The 13,503-nt window shown below is 33.3% G+C and overlaps 1 protein-coding gene across 1 annotated transcript; it reads left to right on the forward strand.

Annotated features, from left to right (window-relative positions):
• Nucleotides 1-3,141: 3,141 nt before the first annotated feature.
• Nucleotides 3,142-5,889, forward strand: LOC108457754 (stem-specific protein TSJT1-like). Its single transcript, XM_017756882.2, has 4 exons — nucleotides 3,142-3,500; nucleotides 4,274-4,514; nucleotides 4,633-4,753; nucleotides 5,476-5,889. The coding sequence occupies exons 1-4, from the start codon at nucleotides 3,298-3,300 to the stop codon at nucleotides 5,664-5,666; spliced, it is 756 nt and encodes a 251-aa protein (XP_017612371.1). The 5' UTR covers nucleotides 3,142-3,297; the 3' UTR covers nucleotides 5,667-5,889.
• The last annotated feature ends 7,614 nt before the right edge of the window (nucleotides 5,890-13,503 follow it).

The raw sequence follows: 13,503 nt of genomic DNA on the forward strand, positions 1-13,503 counted from the left end.
TGAAGAAGACAATAGAGGTACAAAACAGAGGCTCAATAAAGGAGCAAATGACAATATTGCTAGGTTAAACATCATAGAAGTCAAGAAAGACTTCACGAAGGGAAAACAACTGCAAAATGGGCCTAAACTAGGACCAAAAGGTAGTTTTTCCAAGATGCAAAAATTTCAAGGAAAATGCTTCAATTGCAACAAGATGGGGCACAAGTCATCCGACTGTAGAATCTCAAAGAAAGTTAGAGCTAACGAGGCTAATGCTGTGAAAAAAAATTCTAATGAAGTATTCGATATGGAATTATGTGCCTAACTATGAATAAGAATGTTCTTAGTAAAGGGAAATATTTGTGGGAAGGGGATATGTATTAAATTAAATGCTATATCTGTAAAAGCAAAACTATAAATAAGAATGTTGTTCTTTCCTGTTAATTATGGTACTTTACGTACATAAATTAACTTAGAGCACATTCCTTCGTTTCGCAATAATTATAATTATAAACGTGAAACATGTGTTGAAGCAAATTAATAAAGGTCAAAAATCACTTGATCTAATACATAGCAATGCTTGTAAAGCTTGTTTAAATGAGAGGAAGGAATAAAAATGTTTATTACCTTCATTACTACGAGCTAAGATGAAGAGAATTTATTCTCTATAAGCAAGAAGTTGAAAACCAACTTAATAAAAAGATTTAAGTAATCATGGTGTTGGATATATGGAATCATTTCAATAACACCACCATACTTTCCTAAAATAGGGTAACCGAGAAGAAAAACAGATTCTAAAGGAAAAGATAAACGCATGGCTAAAAAGCTAAAAAGCTCTGGGTTATAACACGAAATGTGGGGGTAGCGTTTCTATAAGTAAATTATCTTTTAAATAAGGTACCCTACAAGAAAAGGGACAAGACACCATACAAGTTATGGAAAGGTAGAAAACCATTCTACAACCACTTGAAAGTGTAGGGGGTGTCTTGCTAGCGTAACATATAATAGTAAGTCGAGACATATGCGACGTTAACATAGTATCATTAAACAAATGCTCTTAAACAGAGTTATCTATATTGATTTTCAAAAAATTAAAAGATAACATTGCGAACCCGCTAACTAAAGGCTTAAACCGAGATCATGTTGTTAAAACATCGAAAGGAATATGACTAAAGCCCATGAAAATAAAAGGCTCTATGTGAAGGAAAACCCTACCTAGTTGACTAGAGATCCCAAGATCTAGGTTCAAAGGGACAACCTAATTGCATAGACCTTGTGAGGTCACTGTGAGGGTACTTATCCCAAGTCTATTCCTATGATGTAAATAGTGACTATAAATGGGATAGGTTAAGTAATGCTTTTTAATGACCGTTGTATGTTTCGGTAAGCCGAACAATATAAGTCACCTATGTAAGAGTGAAGTGGGGCTGCTTCAAGGAGACTATTGAGGTATAGTTCTCTCAAACTCTTGTAGAACCTGGATACGTTCACGGTTATATGGACATAACCATGAGAACTAAAACCTTGCTAAGAAGGTAGTTGTGTAAAGTATATCATCGTTTACACAAAAGGCAAAATAGTTCAAGGACATCATGTCTACTAGTCAGCTAGTAAAGTAAATATACTTTCGCAAGGGAAGGTTCAAGGGTGGATACTTACCTATTCTATACAATTATAGATCGTAGATTCTATCACCACATCGAGTCAATGTTTTTCGATAAAACTATCAATTTTCATTCATGTGAATTACATTTTATGGTAACTTTGAGGCATATTCTCAATAGGTAAAGGTGAAAAGTTGAATCATATTTTTTTTTTGGTTTCATATTCTACTCCATAGGCATTTACAACTGTATATCATATGGTCAAAACGGTTGAGTGATGAATGAGAAATTGGTGCTCAAAGTAAGCTACTTGGAAATACTATTGAGGAAAAATAAAAGGCTTAGATCTCATATTGGTTAAATATCAATTGTGGGGTGTGTTTATATATGTGAACTCTCTTGAAAGGTAATTGAATGACTAACTTGTAACCCTGCCTCGCGCACAGGGGGTTACAAGTCCAAACCTGATTGTGTTAGGGTGCACCCGCAAGACGTGGACGACGCGAAATATTCGGACCTGTCGGGCCCAAATGGGCCTGCAAATATTTTTAGCCCAACACGAATTTATTTTCCTTAGCAGACAAAATTTTTTTATATGTGGAAACTTATCTTATTGATTTAATTCCAATAAATCTGTTTAAAATTTTAATTTAATGGCAGATTTTGGAGATATTTTTTCCAAAATTTCAACACTCTTCATGCCTATAAAAGGTCATGATTCTGAAGGGTTTTTATACACTTTCATACTCTCTTAGAATTTCTTGCCGCAATTCTGTTGCTCTAAAAAAATCTCTTTTTTCCATCCTTTGTGTTTTATAAATATTCCGGTGATAAAAAAAGTATTGTTCGTTCGTTTGATCGTGGTAGAGGTGCTACTACTTCGATCACTACTGTTGTTGTATCTTGAGAGACTTTCAACCAACGTTACTCTAAATACCGTAGGAGCAGCCAGATATGTCTTAAGAAAACCGTGTTTCACGAGCCTCAACATTTTGTAAAATCTCAATTCTCTTTTATTTCAATTTTTATTATAGTTTTATTTAATTTTCATATTTGATAAATTAACTATAAATAATTATGTTCATATTTTTTTGTACGTGTTTATTTATGATTAATTATTTCATTTTTAACATTATAAATGAATTAAAATTTTAACGACGACTAATTTACTTTTTAATCTAATATACCTGAATTAATTTGTCCATTTGTTTTTGTAGAGATGGAAAAATGCAATCGAATTCCTAATATAAGAGCATCCATGATACTTTTACCTATATTAGTAATGTCAATATAACAAATTGATCATTTTGTTTAAATTTTTATTCATTTGTACTATTAAAACCTAATTTGATTGATAGAATGACATGATAGTGATATGTGTCATGTCATATTTACTTTAAGTTGACGGAAAATGAAAAAATTTTAAAGATAAAAAATAGATAAAATTTTTAACAAAAAAATCAATCCGCTTGATTACGTAGATTAATTTACTCCTTTATTAAGAATTAGACAAAAAGGGCAATATTGGAAATGAAAAGCTGCCTCAAGGCTTAAATTGCTTATTTTAAGTTGAAAAAAATTGCCCCACAGACTAGTGTTCTTCATATATGCCACATCGCCAGTTCCCATGGTAGGATATCTATCAATCAAAGAAACATTGGTTTTTGTTTGTGTTTAAATTTCGGATCTTTGCAAAAGAAAGGAGAAAGAAGAAATGCTAGCAGTTTTCGACAAATCGGTTGCCAAGAGCCCAGATGCTCTTAATGCTCCAGATAACCCTCAGGCTGTATCTGCTCTCAAAGATGGCTTCTTACCTAATCACTTTGCCTCTGTTTATCCCGGTTCTGTCTCCATCAGTCTCGGCTCTTCTGGGGTTATGGCTTATTCTCTTGAAAAACAGAACCCACTTCTCCCCAGGTAAAAATGTTCTTTTTTTCATCTATTTTTAACCATGCTCAATGTTCCCATTTTCTTTCTTCTTTTTCTCTTTTTTGTTTGATGGGTTTTGACGATCGAATCCCTATCTTGGATGATCTGTTTGATTTTTAGATCTTTTTCTTAGTTGGAGATGATGTTGGTTGTTTTATTATTTATGAGAATTGTGATTTATATATGCAAATACCCTTTTACTGTTTGCTTTTCGAGAAAGGGAAAAAGCAAATGAAATATATCCAAAGAAATGAATAATTTACATTAATTGTTGTTTGCTGGTCATTGATGAATATCTTTCTAGATTTTGAGCTGTCCTTTGTTTTCTGGAATTATTTGAGAACAATATGCAGCTTGAAGAAATTCCACCAGTGATCCCTTGAGCAGGGTATCATTTGAATCATGTATAATATGGATTCTTTTATGATAATTTATTAGCTTCCTCTGTGATCTTTATTTAATGGCTTATAAGGCCTGATTTGTTTTTATATATAGATGAATTATTTTACCATGGGATATAGAGTACAGTCCAAAGTTAAAGATCTGATATAATGGATTTATTATAACAAGCTTACATGGTACCAACAAGCATTGCACTCTCAAGGGGAGAATAGGGTTCGAACTTGGGAGACGGCATTGTTGGGAGGGATAGCCACGAACCCGAACATAAACCGTAAAGCGGACATGAAAAGTACTTTTTTTTTCATTGTTTTCTCAATGCAACGGATTGAAGATTGATGTATTTGATTTTATGTTTCCAGACTGTTTGCGGTTGTGGATGACATATTCTGCTTGTTTCAAGGCCACATTGAGAATATTGCCGTTCTTAAGCAACAATATGGCTTGAACAAAACAGCAAATGAGGGGATCATTGTTATCGAAGCTTACCGAACCCTCAGAGACAGAGGTCCTTACCCTCCGGATCAGGTTGTAAGAGATATCCAGGGGAAATTTTCTTTCATTATCTATGATAGCTCTTCAAAAGCCACATTTATAGCTTCTGTAAGTAAACCTAATTTTGTTAGCCACTGCAATAACCTAATTTTGTTAGCCACTGCAATGCGTATCTTTGTAACTTTTTCTTCTATATGATCAAGTTTTTTTTCCTTTTCTTGTGCAGGATGCTGATGGATGTGTACCTTTCTTCTGGGGAACTGATGCTGAAAGCCACCTTGTTCTTGCAGATGATGTGGAGACTGTCAAGAAGGGCTGTGGGAAGTCTTTTGCTCCATTCCCAAAAGGTAAGTTAGTGTTTGGCACAAGTAGGTAGAAAAATGGGGGTGGCAACAGACCCAAGGTGAAGATTAAAGCATGTTAAAAGTGGATTCAAGACTAGTTTAGAATAACAGCAAAAACTCAAGGTGATTTGGGTGGAAATATACAGATTTCAAGGGATAAATATGCATGAGACACATTTGTTTTGATAAAAGTATCGTGGAGGCTCCTATATTAGGAGTCAAATTGCATTTTCCCCTCTTTACTAAAAAAATAAATAAATTAGTCCTTATACATTAGATCAAATAGCAAATTGGTCTTTTTTGTTAATGTTATCCATTTGTACTTTTAAAAATTAGTCTGGCTGATAGAATAATTAGACACGTGTACCTTATGCTGATGTACAAAGACCAGTTTTTAACAACAAAAATGGATGAAATTATTGACAGAAAAAACACTTTTCTCTTTGATCTAATGAATAAAATTAATTTGTTCATTTTTTTAGTAGAGAGGATAAAATACAATCCAACTTTTAGTACAAAGGCCTTTATGGTACTTTTACTCATTTGTTTTTTATATGGTTCTTTTCTACCAAACATAGGTTTAAATCGGGGTTGATCTATCTATTTCCTTGTCTTCATGCCATGCATGCTATAGTTGTTTGTCCTAAGACTATTAGCAAAATTTTGGAGCACAACGAGGGCGTTATTGCTGATGATGTTTTGCAATTCCCCCATATCTTTTTCAGGGTGCTTCTTCTCATCCACTGGAGGGTTAAAAAGCTATGAGCACCCCCTTAATGAGTTGAAGGCAATGCCTCAGGTGGACAGTTCGGGTCAAGTTTGCGGGGCTACTTTCAGTGTGGATGTAGAGACAAAGAAGGAATCAACTGGAATGAAAAAGGTTGGAAGTGCTGCAAACTGGTCCTCTAACTACTGAGCTTTAGAAATGGCATCCTGTTTCAACAAGGCTTCTGTTATTAGGTAGCCTTCCCTTGGTCTTATTTTTAATTCCTAATTTTGCTATCTCGATGGCTTGGCTGGATTACTGGGTTCCTATTTTCAAACTAAATTAACTGTTTATGCGGTTTGTACATGCTTGCTTACCATCAGAACTGAGCCCGCCATGCTACATCACATGAAATAATGTTTCTTGTCATAAATGCTTCTAATTTTTCTTTTCTAGTAGTTTACATTACTTATTAAACTCTTAATTGAATTAATGTGGAGTTAAATCAAATTGAGAAATAGTATTTAAGTATTTAAGTAATTTTCTTAAATTTTTTTAAATCAAAAAGCTTAAAACTACCACATTAAAAGAAATTTTAAAATGGATGAGTTGCAGAGTTGAAAGTTTAAACTCTTTTGGGTGCAGCTTTGATCTTTAGTAGGCGCATAATTTGGCATTAATTATAGTGTTTGAATCCTTATAATCTTTTTCATTTTCTTTTATTAACGATATATCGAGAATGATTGACAAAAATGGCATGAATTTAGAATTAGAATTGATAAATGAAAGGATAAATTACACCAATAGTTACTCCACTTTAGTATAGCTAACAAAACAGTCGCTAAGGTTTCATTTCAGTCACTCAACTTTTGAAAAATAACAAAACAATCACTAATGTTATAAAAAAGTAACAAAATAGTCACTAATTAACAATTTCTGTTAGTGTCTTAACGAGATTGTCGTGTGGCAAGTTAACTATTGATGTGGCCAATTAACTTGCCATGTTGGATATATAGTGGAAACCTACCCAATTTAAGAAGAAAACCTATCCAAAAAGAAATTGAAAAAAATAAAACCTAAAAAAACCCCTTAACAGAGAAGAAGAAGAAGAAGCAATAGCAGCAGAAGAAGAGACTGTAAAAAAAAAAAGTCTTATTTGCCTAATTTGGCGAGGTTTGATTCTTTGCCATTGAAACACCATGTCTTTGCTTTTCTTCTTCTTCTTCTTGGCTCTTTTCCTCTGTAACTCTGTAACCTTCCACCATTGTTGGCGGGGTCTTGTGGTTTAGCTAAAAAACAACATGATTTCGAAGAAAAAGATACACCGAAGGGAAGCTTCATGCTAAGGAATTTGCATCTTTGCTTACTCGATTTGATTAATTTTGGCATTTTCATATTCTTATTGAAATTTAGTCAACCAAATCTGTACCAAAGATGAAATGCTTTAGTCAAAAGTTCATCTTTTCAATAAGAAGCAATACGCTTAAGCACACTACTCAAATGATGCTTCTTCAGTTTTCTTCATCTCAGATTGCTTGACCTGTAACGAAACACAACCATATCTTCAAGTGAATCAATTCTCTTATAACATATACCACTCACTGCATATTTTGTTCTAAAAAGTTTGCTAATTATATCATTCAAACACTCTAAAAATGCTTCGTGCACTGGGGTAATTTCAGCAAAATTATTGAAAATTATCATTAGTTGTTTCACTACAGACTTTGATGTTTCCTCATTTAACATACAACTTTATGTAGATTAAGGTTGACTGTACTCACCAGTACTGATTGTGTAATACAAATGAGTTAGTTGCCAATTTTTTCCCATCATCATTGCGGTTCTGATGGTAGAATGCATGGGTCCTATTTTGGATCTCCAGTGTTGAATGACCATAACTAGCTTTTCGAAATGCAGAATACTCTGGTTGGGGATCTAAAAATCTGCAGAATCAAAAAACCATTTGCTTAATTTAGCGAGGTATGTAGTTTGTAATAGATTAACTGTAAACAAGTAGCTAAATATCATTCTTGTCTTTGTTGCAACATGCCATCAAACTAACCTTCCAGTTAGACCTTCTTGATTTCCACCATCTCCGACAGTGATGTAAGCTGGAGTTGATTTGTCTGGTACAGGGTAACGTTCGCCACTTGATAATTGTACCTTATATTTGAGATTTGATACTAAAAATTTAGAGGAAAAAAGTATGAGACTTCCTTCCATAAAATAAACCAATAGTTGTACTTGATAATTGTCTCTTCTTCTTCTACTGCTACTGCTTCTTCTTTTTTTTCTTCTCTGTTAAAAGGGTTCTTTTAGGGGTTTGTTTTCAATTTCTTCTTAAATTGGGTGGGCTTCCACTGTGGACATCTAACGTGGCAAGTTAACTGGCCACATCTGCTAGTTAACTTGCCACATCAGCGGTCTTGTTAAGACACTAACGAAAACTGTTAATCAGTGACTGTTTTGTCACTTTTTTATAACGTTAGTGACTATTTTGTTATTTTTAAAAAGTTGAGTGACTAAAATGAAACCTAGGTGACTATTTTATTAGCTACCCCAAAGTTGAGTGACTGTTGGTGTAATTTACCCTAAATGAAAAAAAAAAATCTCAACTTAGAAAAACTTTTAAAAGTAAGGTATAAATTTAAAATAACAAAAATGCAATATAAATGTATGAATTTAATTTACTATATGTATATTGTAACACCCCTATCCTGTAATCGTCGCCGGAATAGGTAAGGGGCATTACCAGACAGACAGAACATTTCAGACCAATTCAGAATCACAGATATCACATAACATTAATACATAGACAATCATAAACAATTTATCCCTTATGATGGTCCACGAGACCTAGACATACTTTTAAGGACAGTCGGAATTAAACCAAACACATTCATAAATTTCAGAACTCAGAAAATTTTCAATTCTGTTGAGGTCACATGCCCATGTGACCAGGCCGTGTGCCTTACACGGGCACCAGACACACCTATGTAATCCAGCCGTGCCAAAACAGAGCATACATACTGACTTTCACCCACGGCCAACAGACACGCCCGTGTGCTATGGCCGTGTGATACTTAGCTAGCTACTGACTTAAGCCCACGGTCATATGACACGCCCATGTGCCTTAACCGTGTGATCTTAAGATGTTACTACTTTGCATACACAACCACAAGACACGCCCATGTTCCCTGATCGTGTGGCACAATGCAGGCTTGGTTTAAGCCAACTTGCCACCCTTTTTTGGGTCGTTCCTACAAGAAATATTACACAACATCTATACTAAAATTTTCAGCCAATTCCATGCTCAACACATGCTTCATTATAACTAAATCATCATCATTCAATAACCTATTCAAATCCATACCAAGACACATTAAAAATCTTATTATAAGAACATGCCAAAATGCTCATTTCAAAGCTCATTTATAACACTTTCTAACTTATGCATAATCTTACCATTTCTTCAACTTGACATCACAAACCATTTACCAAAACTAAGCTCAAACATACCATTTCTAGCCAACTCTCATGGCATAATATATATACATATCAAAGCTTAAATACATAGAAATTCTAGCCTATACATGCCATACTTAAAATTATTTACACTTTCAAAAGCATCAAAATGAGTTCGATAGTATGATGATGATCCTTGACGATCCCCGAGCTTGTGGTAGCTTCGATATCTATAAAACAATTCAAACATGCACACAAAGTAAGCTTTCAAAAGCCTAGTAAGCTCGTACTAAAATTATCAACAGTATATAATCATAAAACATCAATACATAATATGTATATAAATTCTCAAATCATCTATCAAATCTATACCAATCCAATCCATAAGTTCATAACAATTCAATGAACTTCACTTTGATAATATCATCTAACACAAAGGTATCAGACTTACCTGGATCTTCTCATACTTATTCACTTTCATTCTCACCTCTAGCTTGAGTAATTCAAGACTTTCAGTAAATTATTCATACTTAAACATCCACACACTTAGTGCTGTAAGAATTAGTCGAAGCTAAAATGATTCTGCACACTTAGTGCCATTTCAGTTAGCCGAAGCTAAGTTGGTATCGCACACTTAGTGCCTTTAGTAGCCGAAGCTAGTTTAAATCGCACACTTAGTGCCAATGCTTCCAATTCATCATAATTTTATCCAATTCAATTATATACAACCAATATATAATAAAAGCATCCAAACTTACTTAACATCATATTTTAAGTACGAACTTACCTTGTACTCGGAATTTGTCGACTCGGACTGTTTATTCTACAATCTTCGATTTCCCTCGGTCTAAGTCTGAATTCCTCTTTTCTTGATCTAAATGTATTCAAAATTAACCCTTTTATTCATCAAATAATTCAATTCAATTCATAAACACATATTTAGGGCATTTTACAAACTAGCCCTCACATTTTCACATTTCGACACTTTAGTCCCTATTTCACAAAATCACAAAATACACATCATTTGCATATACACAAACTTAGCTGAATTATCCTAGTACTCATACTAGTCCACACATTTCATTTATTTCACATTTTAGTCCCTCAAAATAACATTTTACAATTTAGCCCAAATTGCTCAAATTCATCAAAAATCCAAAGACAAAACATGTAAACCCAACATCAAGCTTTTATATTTTACCATTTAACAACACAAAACTCATGTATTCATCCATGGAATATTTCAAAATCACCATCAAAATAAAAAATTGAGGCATGGGCTTGATAGTATACGAAGCAACGATTACAAAAACGTAAAAATCATAAAAAACCGATCAAAATACATACCTTAATTAAGGATTTCTTTAGCCGAACCCTAGCTGTTCTTTTTATTTTTCTTTCCTTGAATTTTTGATCAAATATGAGCATGAAATGGTTTATTTCATGCCTTTAGTTTAATTATAATTCATTTATAATTAGTTTACCATTTTTCCCTTAGTATAAAACATTAACAAACCACTTTACAAAGGTCATTGGTGTCCGTTAACCTTTTAGATGGCATAATAACCACATAAGGACCTCTCATAAACAAAGCCAAGTCAAATAAGCACTTCTAATATCTAGCACATAGCTTTTACATTTTATGCGATTTGATCCTTTTTGCAAACTAAGCATACAAACAGTTAAATTTCCACACGAGAATTTCACACATGTCAATTCACTTATAATAGGTTTGAAAAATAATATTAAAATATTTTTCTAATTCGGATATGTGGTCCCGAAACCACTATTCCAACTAGGGTCAAAACCAGATGTTACATATATTATATGTTATAAAAAGAGAATTGTACATTGTTGACATAGAGAAGTGGAGAGGAAGGTAAGGTAATGGAGATTATGGACGGTTCATCCAATTTAGGCAGAAAGTCATACTATTTTGGTGGTTCAGGAAATGAAGTTGAAGGGAGAGCTTGAGGGAGAAGCAAGTGAAGAAAAGGTATAGAATGAAATGTGATTAAACATGTCGAATCCTAAGAGTGAAAAAGGTATTTATATTGTCTGACCTCAAGAGACAAGTGTTTCGATAGGCTAGCTGGTCCCTTTCAAGATCCTTATTAGGAGAGTAATGTGACATCATCCAGGTTGTAGGATATGTGGTTGACAAATGATGGTTGTCTTGTCGTAGTGGCCTAGTTGTCAGGAGTGATTGACTGACGTGTTCCGGAGTTCTTAGTGCAACAGTTCTTCTAAAGCAAGTGGAGTAATTAGTGAAGCTAAGTGAGAAGAACTAGGAAGTTGTCTTGGCCAAAGTTACTAGGTGGTGAAGTTCCCCTATGTAACAATTGTCTCCTGATCGAAGGTTGTAGTATCATGTTAGATAACACTATGAGCAACATGTAACTAGTGAGGGACAAATATATCAAGGTTTGCCATTGTTTAATGCAAAACTTCCCTTTACCTATTAGACGGAGGATGCCTTATAGCATGCGAAGTACAAAAAATCCTACTTTAGAGTCTAAGGTATCCCTTCGATTGTATGAATAGTTTTGTTGAGGTTTATTGTTGGAGGTTGAGGGAAGTTTTATAGTTCACAACATTTGGAATTACTTCTTCGAGGAAAAAAGTCTAAATGGGTGCCAAATGTATTATTTGGGGCTTGCGACGTTTAAGAAGGATGATAGGTTGAAACCTAGTATCAAAGCTTGACCACATGGTGCTAATGATACTATGGGCGAAGGTTTCACAAGGGCTAGAGAAAGAGCCAAAGGATATACTAGTTAACTACGCTTATTGCCCTTGTCACAAATAAAAGTATTGAAATACAAAAGCTACAACTGAAAATAGAGAAAGAATAAAGTTGGGATTTTTAACGAAGGTTCGAAAGATACTGTGCCAATTAGGAAAAATGCATCTATTGGTTCACATGTAGGTTCAACTACTAAAGATAACTTTTATGACTTTTATCTAATATTTTGTTTGTTTGTGTGCAAGTTGCCTTTTTTTTTTTTGCAATAGTTATTGTGAAGGTGAGAAGTTTTTAAAGAATGGTTGCTTCATTTGTTATAAACATTAGTTTTGACAATGAAGTGTTAGACATTATTTCCCTGAGGATATTTATGACCATGAGGAATATATAGAGAAAAATAGCCTTAATTTTGAGAGCTCTTCATTTAGCTCAAGCTAGTGTTTGAGCTTAAGTTCCATTGTGTGTAGGAACTTGTGAAAATATGCTTTTCTTTAAGTATGTATAACGGTGAAATTTCTTTTCTTCGTCTTTTCTTAGACAATGGGCCTAAGGAAGGGTAGGGAAATGTGGCTCAAATCCTATCAACTTGTAATGCCTCACATTTCTCGATACGGTAAGTGACGTTAGTTTGGGGATTGCTACAGTGAAAAATTCAAATATGAAACCAATAAAGAGAATTTTTAAAAGGGACTATAAGAATTTATTGTTGGAAATCGATAAAGTAGATATTGAATGCGAATTTGTGAAAAAAAAGACTAAAGTGTAAAGTGGTCAATTCGAGATATTATGGATTGATAATTATTTATTGATATTAAGTTGACATGGAGTATGTACACATACCAAGAAAAATGATTTGTGGATTAAATTGTAAAATTTTCATTTTCCTCGAAAATGGATAAGAGTGTATTTTTCACCATTTATGAATTTATATTAAGGGATATATTTTTGATATTATTTTTAGATTGAATAAGTGTTTCTGTTGTGAAGAAATTGTACAAAGAGACAAAATGATAATTTTGCCATAAAACAATATTTGATCATTTCTCAACTTTTTATGGTGGAAATAGTATTATGATAATAAATTTGATGTATGGAATTAATATGGAATTCTATAATGTTATATGAAGATTAAATGTGCTAAGTGTCATATTTGTAAATAAAAGTGAAGTAGAGAAATGGGCTAAAAGTACACATTCCCCATTTAAGAGATATTTTGGGACCTATAATGAATATTATAATGACAATTTTATAATTATTTAATTAGTGTTAGTACGAGAGAAATTATAGCCATAGATGTTGAGGTTTTTAAAGTGTGAAAATTTGGGAGCCATTCATTTTAATGTAGGATTGACTTTGACTACTTTTATTTGAATGAGTGAAAGAAAGAAAAGATGGCAAAGCTTTCATTTTCCTCATTTCCATCCACCATGCATGGAGAAGAGTAAATTTCCCCTTTTCATTTTTCTCATGTTTTCTCAAATCTTTTTAAGAATTTCCACCACCCAAGTTATTTTCTTGCAATAATCTAATAGAAAATCCATTTCTAAACTTGATTTCATCATCATCATCTTCATCATTGAAGACAAGGGTTTTCATAAGCTAGAGAGAGAAAACATGAGTTATTGTGAGAAAGTGAAGAATAAGATAAGAAAATATATATTTTTCCATCTTCAATAAGATTATTCATGGTTATTTCACATAAGTCATAAATGAGCTTGATATTTGGTATTATGCATGTTATGTATTCATGAAGAGAAAGTTTATATTTGGGTAATGGAGATTTGAACAAGGATAAGAGAAGCCTTGGATTAGTAGAGGATTTTGGTGCTTTTACTC

This window comes from Gossypium arboreum, chromosome 10 (assembly GCF_025698485.1).
Source record: "Gossypium arboreum isolate Shixiya-1 chromosome 10, ASM2569848v2, whole genome shotgun sequence".
NCBI lineage: Eukaryota > Viridiplantae > Streptophyta > Magnoliopsida > Malvales > Malvaceae > Gossypium > Gossypium arboreum.

Bases quoted from the DNA above. Each gene is read 5' to 3' on its own strand.
- LOC108457754 (XM_017756882.2), top strand. From the start codon at position 3,298: ATGCTAGCAGTTTTCGACAAATCGGTTGCCAAGAGCCCAGATGCTCTT. The intron at 4,515-4,632 runs GTAAGTAAACCT...TTTCTTGTGCAG, and splicing joins AAGCCACATTTATAGCTTCT to GATGCTGATGGATGTGTACC. The intron at 4,754-5,475 runs GTAAGTTAGTGT...TATCTTTTTCAG, and splicing joins TTTTGCTCCATTCCCAAAAG to GGTGCTTCTTCTCATCCACT.